General features: G+C 30.9%; 1 protein-coding gene across 2 annotated transcripts; it reads right to left on the reverse strand.

Moving 5' to 3' along the window:
- Positions 1-12,623: 12,623 nt before the first annotated feature.
- On the reverse strand, positions 12,624-14,297 carry LOC105118708 (transcription factor FER-LIKE IRON DEFICIENCY-INDUCED TRANSCRIPTION FACTOR). Of its 2 annotated transcripts, none has more exons than XM_011016717.1 (4): positions 13,790-14,297; positions 13,320-13,517; positions 13,058-13,231; positions 12,624-12,964 (listed from the first exon to the last, which is right to left on the reverse strand). In XM_011016717.1, the coding sequence occupies exons 1-4, from the start codon at positions 14,267-14,269 to the stop codon at positions 12,869-12,871; spliced, it is 948 nt and encodes a 315-aa protein (XP_011015019.1). In that variant the 5' UTR covers positions 14,270-14,297; the 3' UTR covers positions 12,624-12,868. The 2 variants fall into 2 exon arrangements, with proteins under 2 accessions (XP_011015019.1, XP_011015021.1); XM_011016719.1 differs by having other exon boundaries at positions 12,847-12,964; positions 13,083-13,231.
- Positions 14,298-16,478: the final 2,181 nt, after the last annotated feature.

Here is a 16,478-nt window from a genome sequence, read left to right on the forward strand (position 1 = left end):
AAGAGTTTATGTTAATAATACCATTAGTGGATCCTCTAACCTTGACATTGTTTGTTATCATTATTTAATCCTTACGTTAATTTTCCATCTCAAAGTTCTCATCAACTTTTCTTCTTTTTCTTCTTTTTCTTTTTCTTTATTATTGTTATTATTATTATTACTATTATTACTATTACTACTACTACTACTACTACTACTACTACTACTAGTATTATTAGTATTATTATTGTTACTATTATTATTGTTGTTGTTATTGTTACTATTGTTATTGTTTATAATTGTTGTTTATAATTTGTACAATTAGCCTCCCTATGGTTCGACCCCGGTCTTACCGGGTTATTTATTATTTTGACACTCCTGCATTTGGGAGAAGACATCAATCTTTTCGTCGTGTCACTCAACAATCTTATAAGTTTTTCCTCTTGTGGCAAATCATTTGCTATGATAACAAGGAGTGTATTGTTTTTGTTAATGAATACATACTTCAAATTATTAGGCAAATATTTCAATTCTAACTCGGGTGTCTATAAAATAGATAACATAAGCTTTTTACATAAAAATACTAAATCAATAAAAAATTGCTAGAGGGGGCGGTTTGTAAAGCTTACAAATCCAAGGTTGATTCTTGCATATTTTGAGAAACATATACATTCCTCTCCAGCTCCTCTATCTTGGTAAAATCAATGTCATGACTTAATTTCATGCTTAATCCATCCTCACAATCAAAATCAAGAACTTATTGCATATACTCATCAATTTAGTCATGGCATGTGACATAATAAACATTGTTGTAAAGATAAATTCAATTACTTCATCTCCTACGTCCATAGACAAAGTATCATTACCATAATTAATTTTAATGTTAACAATTTTCAAGAATGATCTTTCAAACAAAATGGAAGTGTTGTTATTTGAGGAATCACGTTCCATATGAAGAATATAAAAGTCACATGGAATAAACAAACTATCAATCTTGACTAGGACATCTTATAACACTAAGAGGGTAAACAACACTACAATCCACAAGTTGTATTACAGTGCTAATTTTAATCAAAGGCTCAAGATTAAGATAATCATAAACATATTAGGCATAACACTAATGGATGCACTAAAATCATATAAAGCCCTTCTAAAGCTAGCATTATTAATAACACATGGGATAGTAAATGTGAGAAAAAAAATCAATTTTTATATACAGAATCACTCAATTTAATATAGTTATTTTCAACTAAAAAATTGTCAAAGTATACTATAAAACGATGTCTATTTACCTTGAAAATATTATCATTCTTTGGATTCTTGATATCATAAGCCCCATATGGATACACATGTTTCACAATAAAATGACCACTCCATCTTGATCTTAGTTTTCCAGAAAATAAATGAAGTCGAGAATTATAAAGTAAAACCTTTTTACCAACATTAAATGTTTTTCTTAGTATTTTCTTGTCATAAAACTCTTTTATTCTTGCTTTATGAATTCTTGAATTTTCATATGCATCATTTCTTATTTCCTCAATCTCATTTATTTGTAATTTTTGCAGTTGACTAGTATCATCAAGGTTTGAATTGAAAGCTTTAATAGCCCAATAAGCTTTATGTTCAAGTTCCATAAGCAAGTGACAAGGTTTTCCATCGACTACTTTATATGGTGACATACCTAATGATGTTTTATAAGTAGTTCAATAAGCCCAAAGTGCATCATTAAATCTTAAAGACCAATCTTTCCTATTAGGATTCACTATTTTCTTCAAGATCTGTTTGATCTCTCTATTAGCAAGCTCTACTTGTCCACTTGTCTGAGGGTGATAAGAGGTGACAACTTTGTGTGTGATTCTGATTAGTACTTAAAAGTGCATTTTTCTCAAGGTTTTATATCATCATTTTGCACTTGAAGTATCAATAACTCCTTAACTAAAGCATGTTTTATAATAACATATCTAATAATAGCAAGATACCTTTAATTTATGGTAAATATTCATTTTAAATGCAGGCTGACACGACTAAAAGATTGATGTCTTTTCCCAAGTGCAGGAGTGTTGAAGTAATAAATAATCCGGCAAGACCGGGGTCGAACCACAGGGAGGTTAATTATACAAATTATAAATAACAATAATACAACAACAATAACAATAACAACAACAACAACAATAATAATAGTAATAATAGCAATAATAATAATAATAATAATAATAATAATAGTACTAATAATAGTAGTAGTAGTAGTAGTAGTAGTAATAGTAGTAGTAGTAGTAGTAGTAGTAATAATAATAATAATAAGGAAAAAGAAGAAGAAGAAGAAGAAGATGAGAACTTTGAGATGGAATATTAATGTAAAAATTTAACAACGATAACAATAAATGTCAAGGTTAGAGGATCCACTAATGGTATGTCAAACAAGTATAGTATAAACTCTTATTGTTCAATTAGAAACCACACACAAAGGAGGTTCCAATCGAATTATAGATTGTTAATATGATTACATTAGTCATCTTATTCAATTAATGCTAATACTTGTAAATTTCATCAAGCATTCATAATTATAACTTATGTTAACAACAAATCAAGTTCCTTTCATACCTCAGGTGTCAGTTATACCATATAATATGAACCATGAAAGTGCCAAGCATTTGTTGTACCAAGTGTTATACAACATAAATCAAGTTTAGTCATTTAACAAGTAAAGTATTAAAGAGTGAACAAGATAACAAATACAAAACATGTTAGTATCAAACATTAAAGTCCATATTCAGTTTACACTATACTTATTCTTACACCATTAGTGTAACCTTTTCACCTTGACATAATAAACTTAGCTAGACATAATGAAAGAAAGAAAAATAAATAAACAAAATAAGAATATAAATAAGATAATAGTTAACAAAGCAAAGGAAAGGAATTGAAAGACATAAACTTGATATTAATGAAAGCAAAGCATAAGCAATACAAAAAATACAAAGAGAGAAAGGAAGAGCATGATCTTGATCTGGAAAACAAGATGCCTAAATGCATGGCAAATGCCTCCTTTTATAGGCCAAAATTAGGAACTATTGATTTGATGACTAATTGATGAGTGGGTGGTCAACTCTTGACTTGGTGACAATCCTTATCTTCTCTTGTCTACCCAAAACGTCATTGATAACGTCAAAATTAGAGCCACTTGAAAGCATAAGAGTTGTAGGCAATTATCTCAGCTTTCTTGTGTAAAAACTTCAGCTCATTTGGACTTCTAGAACTCTAGATATGGCCAAAATACTGAACAGTGCTCGGGCTGGAGGATAGATTCGGGCTTCTTTGTTGTTGCTATAATTTGGACTTGAAAATGGCCTTTTCAGATCTTGGGCTCCATATATGACCCAATTACCGAACAGTGTTCCGGTTTGGATTGCACCGACATTTCTTTTCTAATTTTGGTCATCTTTTCGTCCTTGCAATTTAAGTTCTTAAAGTCATCAATCAAACCTTTCATTTATGTGATAGGCCTGCATTTAAAATGAACATTTATCACAAATTAAAGGTATCTTATATTATTAGATATATTATTATAAAACATGCTTTAGTTAAGGAGTTATTGATACTTCAAGTACAAAATGATGATATAAAACCATGATAAAAATGCACTTTTAAGTATTAATCAATGTTTAACCATGCTACCGTCTTCATTTCCTTACCAAGTGGTCTATGCATATTAGAAGAAATCTTTCATATTTCCTCTTGGACCCAACTGTACATTCACCATAAACCTATAAGTTTGTTAAATGTTAATGGTTTTTATGATAATTTGTTATCTTTTCTTAATCAAGGTGTGGAATAGAAATTTCTAACATCTTCAGCACAACAAATCATAATCTGTGCTGTTATTGCTGAATAATTGATTGACTAACTACAATCTTTTATTTCTATAATTGATTCCTCCATGAGTCGCATAAATTGGTCAACTAAGAAAAGCCGTAAAAAGTTTAGATTGGATTTAAGTCTTCATTTGTGAATCCATGTATCTTTTGATTTTATTAATAGCATATATTTTTTTTGTTATTTTTTATATTTGTGTAAGTGTGTTTCAAGTTTGTCAGTGTTCGGTGTTTCAGATGATGTCTTCTATACTCTATCTTTCTACGACATTAAGGATAATGTCTCATTTTAGTTGGGGGAGAGGGTAATAATAAATATAAAAAAATTAAATTAACTAACTATATTTTTTATTTCAGAAATCATTTGTAAAACTGTTGTTATTAAGATGACAGAGTAAAGAAGTTCTTTTATTAAAGTGACTCTTGAAAAGCATCTTACTAAATATTCTTAACAAAGTCTATCAGAATACTTCTTGAAATATTGTTATCACTTAATTATGCTTATATACTCATTTAACAAGTATTCTTAAACCTTTATTTTTACACACATTTTAACATATAATTGTGGGTTGCAGATTGGATTCTTATATTTTTTATGTTTTTTTTTTGTAAAAGATAAAAACTAAGGAAAAAGGATAGTATATAATTTGCAAAAAAAACAAAAATAGTTTATGATAATAAAAAAAAATAGATAAGTTTGGTTTCGTAGCCTTCCTAACCTAAGCAATTAAGCCCAAATGGGTGTTTTAACACGTAATACCCTAAAGTTATCTGACTTTAGAGCTATTGGTTCAACACTTTTTATATGAGTTGAGAAGAAAAGCTCAAGGAAATCAAACATTGCACTATCTATGTATCAGTATCTACAACCCAAGTTATTAAGCTCGAAAGGGTGTCTCAACACCTAATGCCCGAAGACCAAATGGTTTGAGAGTCATTGACCAAAAGTGCGTTACATAGGTTAAAGATGTATTGTGTTATGTGTGTGTGTGTATTAAAAAAAAAGATAATAATCATAATTCAAGGAAATTAACCTTAAACATTAAAATAAAATTTTGTTTTCATCCAAGTAAAGCCCCAAAACTATATGTTAACATATTAAGAACAAAAAAAAATTATTAATATTTTGGTAAAGAGATATTGAGCAGATATATAAATTTAATGAGAGTTTGTTTATTTGGATAGATTAATAGAAATTGAATGATGAATGTCTTGCTTTATGGAACTTGCAAATTGGTTTTTCTATTTTAATGTCTTGATAACTAGGGACTAGTAATAAGTTGGTTGAAGGGTGTGATTAGTATTTAAAATTTTATTTTTATTAAGGTTTTATATCAGCATTTTGCACTTAAAGTATCAATAACTCCTTAACTAAAACATGTTTTATAATAACAAGTCTAATATTATAAGATAACTTTAATTTATGATAAATGTTCATCTTAAATACAAGTCTATCACATAAATCATAGGATTGATCTACTAAAATTAAGAAGACAAAGAGAGTGAAACTTAAAAAAGAGATACTAGTTCAGTTCAAACTAGAACATTGTTCAGTCATTAGGTCATATATCTAAAGTTATAGATTTTGGATTTCAATTTGGTTTATATGCCTAGAAAGCTAAGGCATAGGCCTAAAATATTCATGGAAATGTAAGACTCAATTCTGTTATTTAAAAGTCCGAATCTTAGCAATAACGAATAAATCTAAATCTGTCCTGTAACTCATATACTATTTAGTGTTAAGCCCATATCATGAGTTCTAAAAGTCCAAATGACCTCAAATTGTTTTTTGTTGGAAAGCTGAGACAATTTCCTAAAATTTTCATATTCAAGTCTGTTCGAATTCTAACGTTACAATGACATTTTATTTAGACAAGAAGATAAGGATTGTTACCAAGTCAAGAGTTGGTCACCCACTCAACAATTAGTTATCAAATCTATAGTTTTAAATTTTAGCCTATAAAAAAAGACATTTACCATATATTTAGGCATGTTGGTTTTTAAATCAAGATCATGCTCTTTATTTCTTTCTTTATATTTTTATAATGTTTAAGTTTTATTTCATATTATATTTTTCTTAATCTCTTATTTATGTTTTTCATTTCCTTTACTATACTTATATTCTTATGTTGTTTATTTATGTTTCTCTCTTTTATTATGTTTAGTTAAGTTTATTATGTTAAGGTGAAAATGTTACACTAATGGTTTAAGAATAAGTATAGTATAAACTCAACAAAGACTTTAATATTGAATACTAACATGTTTTGTATTTGTTATCTTGTTCACTTTTAATACTTTGCTTGTTAAATAATTAATCTAAATTTATATTGTATAACACTTAATACAACAAATACTTGGCACTTTCATAGTCCAACGGTATGATATAACTTATACCTATGCTATGAAAGGAATTTAATTTGTTATTAACGTAAGTTATAATCTTGAATACTTTACAACATTTATAAGTATTAGCATTATTTGAATAAAATAACTAATGTAATCATGTTAACCATTTATAATCCGATTGGAACTTTCTTTGTGTGTAATTTTCAGTTGAGTAATAAAAAAAGTTTATATTATACTTGTTTGAAATACCATTAGTGGATTATCTAACCTTAACATTTGTTTTTATCATTATTTAATCCTCACATTAATCTTACAACCTCAAAATCCTCTTTATTTGTCTTATTATTGTTGTTGTTATTAGTATTTATAATTTATATAGTTAACCTCCTTGTGGTTCGACCCTGGTCTTGTCGGGTTATTTATTATTTTGACACTACTGCACTTAGGAGAAGACATCAATCTTTTGGTCGTGTTACTACCTCTCCTTTTAAATCTACCTGTTCTTTTTCCATAGCACCTCATCAAAATACATGAAATCCCTTCGATTTCTACACTGCCAAAAATCCTCTTGATAGCCTATGGTCTCATCCTTAAAACCATCATCACAAATATCATCAAAGTCCTCCTCAAAATCCTAATAATTAGTCTACCTTGACCTTTCAGTCCACTATCATTGTTTGATTTTGGTTTAGCCCCAACCTTTCTCACGTTTTGGGTATATGTTCCAGCCACGTTTCCATGTATTCCCACCTTCTCAAGTCTGTCACACACATTTCCCATCACAAAATGCATGCTTTCCATCATCTTCGTCATGTCTTGCATTTGGAATTGAAGTTCTACATCGGGAGAAGGTGGTGTGTTATTTTCATCTGACATGATAGTATCTGTAAAAATAGGTTAATGAAAAAAAAATCCTCACATCGCTCATGTTTCATTCAAACACTCTTAATATTCTCACACCTCTCATCTCACCTTCTTGTTGTTCTTGCAGAACTCAAACCAACACCAAATAGAACCAACTTAGAAGCACAATCCAAATATCTATATATGACCCAAGAAGTAATAGAAACCAAAAAACATGCAAAAACAAAATTGGGATGCTAGTTTCATGAGTAGTAAGCGAATCTATCTGAAATATAAATGAAACTGAAGACTTGAATAAAAACAGAAACTAAATATGAAAATGATGAAACAAAACCTAGATATGTTGGATATGATGAAAATAAAATACAAGAAATGAAAATAAGAGAATGAAAAGGAATTTTAAAAGTTAACGCAAAACGGACTCATTTACGATGAGTTAAGTCCGAATCTAGAGCCTAAAGTAAATGATATCCAATTGAGTTAAAATTTCACATATAGTGCTATATCAACCCTAATAGATAGAATGTAAAGTTTGAGCAATTTACAATAAGTTTTGATATTCGTACACAAAAATGTTATGAATCAGACCTAATTAGACTTGAAATTGAAAACCAAAGAAAACAACATTCAATTGACCCCAAACTTAATATACAATGTGATTAGGACCCCAATAATAAGAGTATTAAATATGAGCTAATTCCATGTTGATTTGGTCCAATTTTCCCTTATTTAGTTTTCTGCAGCAGAAACAAATAAATGCCTTTTTGAACGATTTTTCTTTTATTTTTTATGTTTTTATGCTATTGATATATTTTGATTAGAAATCAAACAAAATAACTATTTTTTAAATATGCTGCAAAATCAAGGAGAAAAAGAAACTAGACACTAAGGAATTTTTACGGAAACAACAAGAAACAAAAATCTTAGAAGGATATAACCTGATTAATAGAGCCAAGCTCTAATACCAAATAATGCAAACCTCATGATCACGCAACCCATATGCAAAGACACCAATTCCTGAAAAGCCGAGTAAATCAGGTTTGTTTGATAGTAGGGTGAAACAAAGATAACTTGTACCTAGACACCAATACTATTGAAAACGGAGACCCTCACCTAACAAATATTAATTTGCAAACAAGAAATATAAGGATGATGCTATAAAGATAGTTGTTCTTCAATAAGTTATTTTTCAGTTATTTAGAGAACCATGGAAGGGAGATTATCTCACCAACACACACAAAATGTGTCAAACAAGAAGTTTTATTAATCTAAATTGTCTAACTTACATGTATGGTTATGTCTTTATTTATAATCACTTTAGACTTAAATAAACCTTAATGGACCCTCCTTAGATAGACTTATATGAAGTCCACTTACAATTAATCTAAATAAGTAATAATAATCCAAAGACTAAGAAAAAAATAATAAAAATAATACAAATCCAAAAATTATCATCCTAAATATGCTAGAATCAGATTTGCTACCATTAAAAAGTCCCAAATAGACTAGAAAATCTGATTTGAAGGTAGAATTTATTCTAAAGTCTTCTTTTATTTTTGTAGCTAGGATGAATACAGAATCCTTATAAGGAAAAGATTCTAAAATATTTATGAATCATTACCACATATGAAAGTTATGTTGCAGCCCATTAAAGATCTTTGGAGAATTAGAAAATTCCCAAAATAAACTGTTACATCTTTTCAGAAAAAAAAGCCTAGCCAAATGGAAAGTCCACAAGTCAAAAGGAAGTAAATAATAAAATTCATATAGGCTTTTTGACCCATATTTAAATGCATTCCCAAACTCCGATTGATCTGCAATCTTAAGCCAAGGTAGGACAACATGTCAAGAGACTCCATATAGAATTTCAGCTTGATCCAATGGTCGAATTGAGAATTATGACTATTGCCGTAAAACTGGATAGTTGCATATTTTACATAAAAATCTAAATTTGACCTTCCCTAGATCGTATTAATGCGAACCTCGTGATCATACAACCCATACACAAAGACATCAATTCCTGAAAATTCAGGTAAATCAGGTTTGATAAAAATATGACACAAAAATAACTTGTATCTGGGTACCAGCACTAATAGAAACGGAGACCCCCACCCAACGAATAATTATCTAACTTACATGTCCAATTATACCTTTATTTATAATCACTCTAAAATTAAATAAACCATAATGGACCCCTCTTAGGTGGACTTATATGAAGCCCACTTACAATTGATCCAAATAATTAATAATAACCTAAAAACTAAGAAGAAAATAATACAAATCTAAAAATTATCATCCTAAATATGTTAGAATTAAATTTGTCACTATTAAGAAGTCCCAAATAGACTAGAAAATATGATTTGAAGGTAGAATTTATTCTAAAGTCTTCTTTCCTTTTTGTAACTAAGATAAATGAAGAATTCTTGTAAGAAAAGAATTCTGAAATATTTATGAATTGTTATCACACATGAAAACTATGTTGCAACCTATTAAAGATCTTTAGAGAATTAGGATATTCTCAAAATAAGCTGCTACATTCTTTTAGAAAAAAAATCATAGCTAAATAGGAAGTCTACAAGTCAAAAGGAAATACATAACAAAATTTATACAACCTCTATTGACCCATATTGCAATGCCTTTCCAAACTCTGGTTAATCTGGAATTTTAACCCAATATAGGACAACATGTAAAGAGACTCCATGTAGAATTTCAACTCGATCCAACGGTCGGATTGAGAATTATAATTATTGCCGTAAAACTGGATAGTTGCATATTTTACATAAAAATCCGAATTTGACCTTGCTTGGAGCGTATCAGAAATGAAAAGTATAAATAAGATATGAAGAAAAATATAACATGAAATAACACTTAAACATTACAAAAATATAAAGAAAAAATAAAAAGCATGATCTTGATCTAAAAACTAAAATGCTTAAATAAATAGCAAATATCTTATTTTATAGGCTAAAATTTGAAACTATTAATTTGTAACTAATTGTTGAGTGGGTGACCACATCTTTACTTGGTGACAATCTTTATCTTCTTATTTGAACAAAACATCATTGCTAACATCAGAATTTAAACAGATTGTCTTCATGAAAGTTCTAGGAAATTATCTCAACTTTTCAACAAAAAAAATTAGTGTATTTAGACTTCTACAACTAGAGATATAAGCTAAACACTGAGTAGTGTTTGGGTTGCATGACAAATTCAAACTTATCTTTTGATGCTAAGATTTGGACTTTTAAATGGCAAAATTAAGTCTTGGACTCTCATGAATGTTTTAGGCTTATGTCTTAGCTTTCTAACCATTTAAACCAAACTAAAATTTAAAATATAGCTCCAAATATGACCCAATAACTAAACATTGTTCCAATTTAAATTGAATCAGCATCTCTTTTCTAAACTTAACATTTTCTTTGTCTTTTTACTTTCAATAGTTAATCACATCAACCAATCATTTAAATTGTGAGATATATCTATATTTAAAATAAATATTTACCATAAATTAAAGATATCTTATATTATTAGATATGTTATTATAAAATATATTTTAGTTAAGAAGTTATTAATACTTCAAGTACAAAATAATAATATAAAATATTGATATAAATATACTTTTAAATACTAATAAATGAACTACCACATAATATAATATTTAACAAGGATCCTGGAGAGTTTTTTCAAGTTTAAAGAATTAATTTATTAATATTTATTATATATCACTCACATACTAATGATCAATAAAAAACAACTAATAAAATATCTTTGAGATGTTTTATTAAGAATAATCCCTTGGTCAAACTAGTTGACCATGGTTAAATACTGCTATTATACTAGTTATTATACTTCCCTTCGATCCATCCCATTTAAAAACCTATGGCTACCTGCCCCCAAGCCTTATGAATTTTATTCCAAGGTTTGCCAACAATCAAGCTGCAGAGGAACAATTGCAAAAGAAAACAAAACAAATTGCAGAAATCAAATACAGCTTAGCTAAGGCACAAAAGAGGCAAAAGAGACAGACAGACAGACAATAAAAGAAACGAGATCCAATTTAAAGAGGGCAAATGGGTTTACCTCCAACTCCAGCCATTTAAACAATCCAGCATCCAAAGAAGTTTCAGGGTTTGGCCTAGCGGTGGAAGGGGCTTGTTTTCTTCCACTGCACCTGGGTTCAAGTCCTGGCGTGCACGTCTGTCACCCCCGTGGTGCCTTACATGCTTACTGGGTTTACAGGGTATTCAGTGGGTCATGGAGATTAGTCGTGGTGCACACAAACTAGCCTGGGGTAAATCAAAAAAAAAAATTAGCATATAAATATTTCGCCATTCAAAATTTTGAAGAAAGTAAGAGAGGTGGTGTACCAGTTAGATCTTCCAGAAAAAGCACATATTCACAGATGTTCCATGTCTTACTGCTAAAGAAATGGGTCGGAAAGGCACCATTCCTGAACCAAGGCTATCAATTTTTTATACCAAGGAAAAGACTAAACCCGAACCTGTTGAGATCCTTGACAAAAGAAGCCAATATGAGAGAAGAGGTGTTAAAATGGGAATGACAACTTAGAGAAGATGTAGCATGGGTTGAGGAAGCCTGGCTAAAAGGTGCTTACCCTCACCTTGAGGGCAAGGGTTTTTTTCAGGGGAGCGTAATTGTAGAGGTCCAGTAAGGCCCTGCTGGTTCTGGTCCATTCTACTCTGAAATGCAGAAGATAGTGTGGCAAGGAGACAAGCGAACCTGTAAGAAATAAAGAAGATTGGCACATGTATGGTCTGGATGGATTTGGAGACTTACGTGGAAGGCTGGAAGAGACTCTTCCATCTCTGGTTCACATGTGGCAAGGATATTTTGTTTCCCTCAGAACTGAAGCAACGACATCATTTATATGGGAGAAGTGGTCAACATATAAATCAGCCTTGGACTCTCGCTGAACAATTTCCTTTTGGAATTTAAAATTTAAATTCCAAGATTTAGTTAATAAATAGAAGTGAAGGAGGAGCAAAGGAGGTAGAAAATTGCTTTGCCTAGAAAATTTAAATCACATTCATTCAAGGAGACCTGAACTCTCATGAACCTGCCTAGACAATTTAGATAGGATTTATTATCTTAAGTTGTTCTTTGCAGTTCTATTTTTTTCAAGCCCAGCACAACACTTTCTATTTCAATTGTTTCAGTTTTTTAATTTAGATTAAAAAAACCACTAATTCTTGTTTTTATTATTTAATTCTCATTTTAAAAAACAAGGATCTAGAATCATTATATAAAATGTGTCGATCTATAAAGATGATAATTTTGGAAAAAGAGGATTCAAATTGCAGATGGTGACTGCTCGTCAAATAACTATTTAATTAGTTTTAATACTATAATAAGTAGTTAGTTGATTACGATAAACTACAAGAGTTAAACTCTTTTTCTTGAAAAATGGGATTATTCATCTCCAGGCCAGATATAATGATGCCTCTTTAAACAAGTCAGCGGCTCCAAGGTTGCACAAATAAGTACCAATTTATTAATAAATTAAATGAGCTGACTTTCAGCCCCTTCATGTACAGAGTAGAAAAAACTGAAATTGTTCTTGACTTTTATTCTGTGTGCGGCTAAACGATACAGGTCATGGGAAATTAGTATATTTCATATTGGAGTTGTGTTTCTTGGACAAAGAAACAAATTAAAAGCCATCCATAAGTACAAAATGTCTCAAGATTCACGGCTTCTAAATCATAAGCATGATGATTATTGTCTTAATCTCATTTTTAATTCTTCATATGCTCGAGAGAGGGTAGAGGCAGGGCTAAACAGATGCATTAAGCCGTTAAAAGTTCAAATCCTTGATTCAAAAGAGCCCCGGTAACCCACAGCTTCAAATTTGGCAAGTTCATGTCGTGCTCACTTTCTTTAACCTGTTTCGGCAATAATCATATATTTATCAATCCATGAATAAACAGCATGAAGTAATCAAAGAAAGCTTGACGAAGATAGTGAAGAAAACTCACATTTAAAGTAAATGTTAATACAAACCCCTCAGAAGTTGTAGCCAAGTTTGAGTTTTGAACACTGAAGCTTGTAAGGGACTCGAGAGCCCTATAGAGCGAGGCTGCAACGCCTTCTCCATTGCTGCACACCAATCTCACGTAGAACCCTCTTTCTTCCACTTGAAACACATCCATCTAAAACCCCAGATGCAAAGTTAAACAAGTTTTAATAGTATAATTACTTGTTGTGCTAGTCAAAATAAAGTATCATAATTAAACAAACCTTGATGATCTTCTTGCGAATTGGATGGTTGTTACTTGTATTTTGAGGATTCTTTGGATTTCTATTTGACCCTTGATATCTATCTGATCCTATTAGGGATGATTCAAGGCTGGCAATATCAGCTTTTAGCTTATTGGCTTGCATTTGCAGCTCTTGCACATATAAGACGGCATCCCCAATTATGGAGGCCTTGTCCATCTGTAGTTCTCCAAGGATTAGTGTCATGATATATATATGTGTGTGTGTGTGTGTGTGTGTACATAGTCACCTGGGAATGTCCCTACTACTGTTACAGTACAGCAATATAAAGAGCAAATGCAGTCCTAAATACATTTAACAAATTTCTTGCTCGGAATCGAATACTGATAATCTTTAACTTATAAATAGCTTGAGCATTCGAGCTTCTCTGGCATTAATGGTAATGTCAAAGTTTAAAGTTAGGTCAGGATCACATATATAGGAATACATACCTTAGTTATATTTGGAACCAAGGACCGCAAAGCATAGAGCTTCTCCTTCATCCTACCCCTCCTCCTTCGCTCCGAGATCAATGTCCTTGATCGATCCTTCTTCGTTTTCTTAGTCGTTGTGGTGGTTCCAGAAGAGTCTTCCTCATCAGTATCTTCTTCAGCCCCTAATCCCATGTCCCCGTCAAAACTCGGCAATGCAATGGGGACGTAATTGGGATCCTGTTCCATTGCACTAGAAGTGTGTGCAGGAACATGGTTGATGAGATCACAATCAAATGTATCTCCTGTGGACAGACCAAATTGGCTATCCACCAAGAAGCCATTGATAAGATCACAATCGAAAGCAGTGATTTCATTCTCTCCTCGAATTAGATCAATGTACCGATCGAAGTTGGCTTCATCAATGAAATCATGCAACTGAAACTGATAATTAGTCTGCACTGCTAAAGGGTCTCCAGTTGGATCATCCATCCTATCCATTCCTCGAATAAGAGAGGTCTCCTCAAGTAAAAATTGATGGATGTTGGGAGGGCCATAATCTTCTCCTATATAGAAGGTAAACATGATTATTTATTTTTAAAAAAAAAAAGGTGTGAACGGAATCTAGATGGAGAATTAATCTCTGACGTTGGAAGTGTTTTTAGTTTATGTTTGGGAGGTATCTGAAACAATAAAACTAAAAAAATAAACCATGGCTTTTAGTGACTTGTTAGTGCTTCCACGAATTACAATATTACAAATGACTTTTGACTCTATCAAGTAATGTGATGTTCATGTTTTTTAAATAAAAATATATTAAGATAATTTTTTTATTGTTGATATTAACACATTAAAATTATTAAAAAATATTAATTTAATGTTCTTTTCAGAAAACAATTATTAAAAAAAATATATATTATCACGCATGCTTAAGAAAATATAAAAGGAGTCAATCTCAAGTTCTGTTTTTAGGCTCTGTGATCTTTTCTTTGTTTCAAGTAGTCTTACAATATTGAATAGGGAAAAATGTAGCTTTGGGTCAGTTCGTTACTTCGAAAAGACCAATCCCAAGCTAACGAACGAAGAGCCTTTGCTTCAAGACACATGGGATTGACGAATTAAATTGCTCCCCTCAGTTCACTGCCCAACCATTGATTCTTCATGACATGGTGTTACAAACTACTATTAATTGTCTGAATTGATATAAATTTAAAAAATAGAAGAAAATCTGGTTAATCTAATAAAAATAATAATCTATTCAATCAGGATTAATATGATCAAGAACCCGTTTATTAATCCGTAAGCCTTTTTTTAAAAAAAAAAAAATAGTCATGACATTGTTTTAATTTTCTTTTAAAAAATTAGATCAATTCTCCTCACCCACAACTTCAGCCTTCTTGCATAATGAATTTTAAAACTATGTTATCTAGATGCATGCTTGAGAGGAGAAAGATAGAAGGACGCATACTTAATTATCCAAGAGCAGTGTGAAAGGTATATTCTGACGTTTGATGTGCTTTAATAAGGAAAATGAAATTGGGTTTTTATATTGGAGTCGTGGAAGGCCGTCTAAAGGTTTTCAGTTCCCTGGCGATGGGGAGTTCTTTTCCTTTTTTTTTTCTTTTTTATTCTTTTTTTTTTTTGTAGTTGTGAGAATCCCGGTTATGTGTATTTTTACTAATTTTTGAGATTTAGAAGTTAATAATTAGATAAATTTTTAATGATTTTGACATGATACACGAATTAATAAATTTTTAAAAATAAATATAAAATTTGATTAATTAAACGATGTTTTTCAGAATTTAATAAGAAGGTTTTTTCGGTTTGAAAGGAGTAGGTTCAGTGTTCCCAAGGGAGCAACTGGTCAATCAGCAGTTGAAGCCTGTGATTCTCGGTACTTGAAGACATCTTTTGACGAATTTTGTATTCAAGTCACTAATTTTTTTAAAATGTGCATTTCAATCCCCAACTTCACATTTACATCACATTCACCCGCAAGATCTCAAGGAGTTGGAGGGAGGGATGATTCTCTAATAACGTTACATAACTTGATGAAGTGGGTGTTATCATCGGATAATAAAAAACCTAAGCTCCAAGCATATATATATATATGCTCAAGCTCTCTCTCTCTCTCTCTCTATATATATATATATATATATATATGATCACAAGCCATTACTTTCCTTCGACTTCTAGAGCATCCTCAAACGAAGCCAAACTCTTGATTGATGTTGACGGCAATGGAAGAAGCATGGAGCATCTACCAGATAGATTAATTTGAAGACCAGACCAGACTGATGATAAAAATTGTTTCATTGTATACAGACAAGATGCAGCATTAATTAAAATGCAAACTTAAAAACGCAATTATGCATTGTAGATAAGCGATTAAAGTCATTTAAAAAGGTGTCGGTAAACTCTACGATGATGCGAGCAAAAGAGTCAACCTCTACTTGCTGTATTAATGGCATGCATGCTCCATCAACTATAACACACACACACACAATCAACTAATTAATTACTTCTTATAATCATAATTAATATTCTTATTTAGATGAATGTGCATCGCACAATTTAAGCAGTGGATTCTACAACACGAACACGTTCCCTTATCCGCAAAATCAATTCTCTATTGGTTTAAATACATCAAAGAAACTGTGAATGCCTCATGCTTGCACGAGTTTAGCTCGTCGTGAAGGCAATGATTCTT

The sequence above is a fragment of the Populus euphratica genome, unplaced genomic scaffold, assembly GCF_000495115.2.
Source record: "Populus euphratica unplaced genomic scaffold, PopEup_1.0 scaffold2142.1, whole genome shotgun sequence".
NCBI lineage: Eukaryota > Viridiplantae > Streptophyta > Magnoliopsida > Malpighiales > Salicaceae > Populus > Populus euphratica.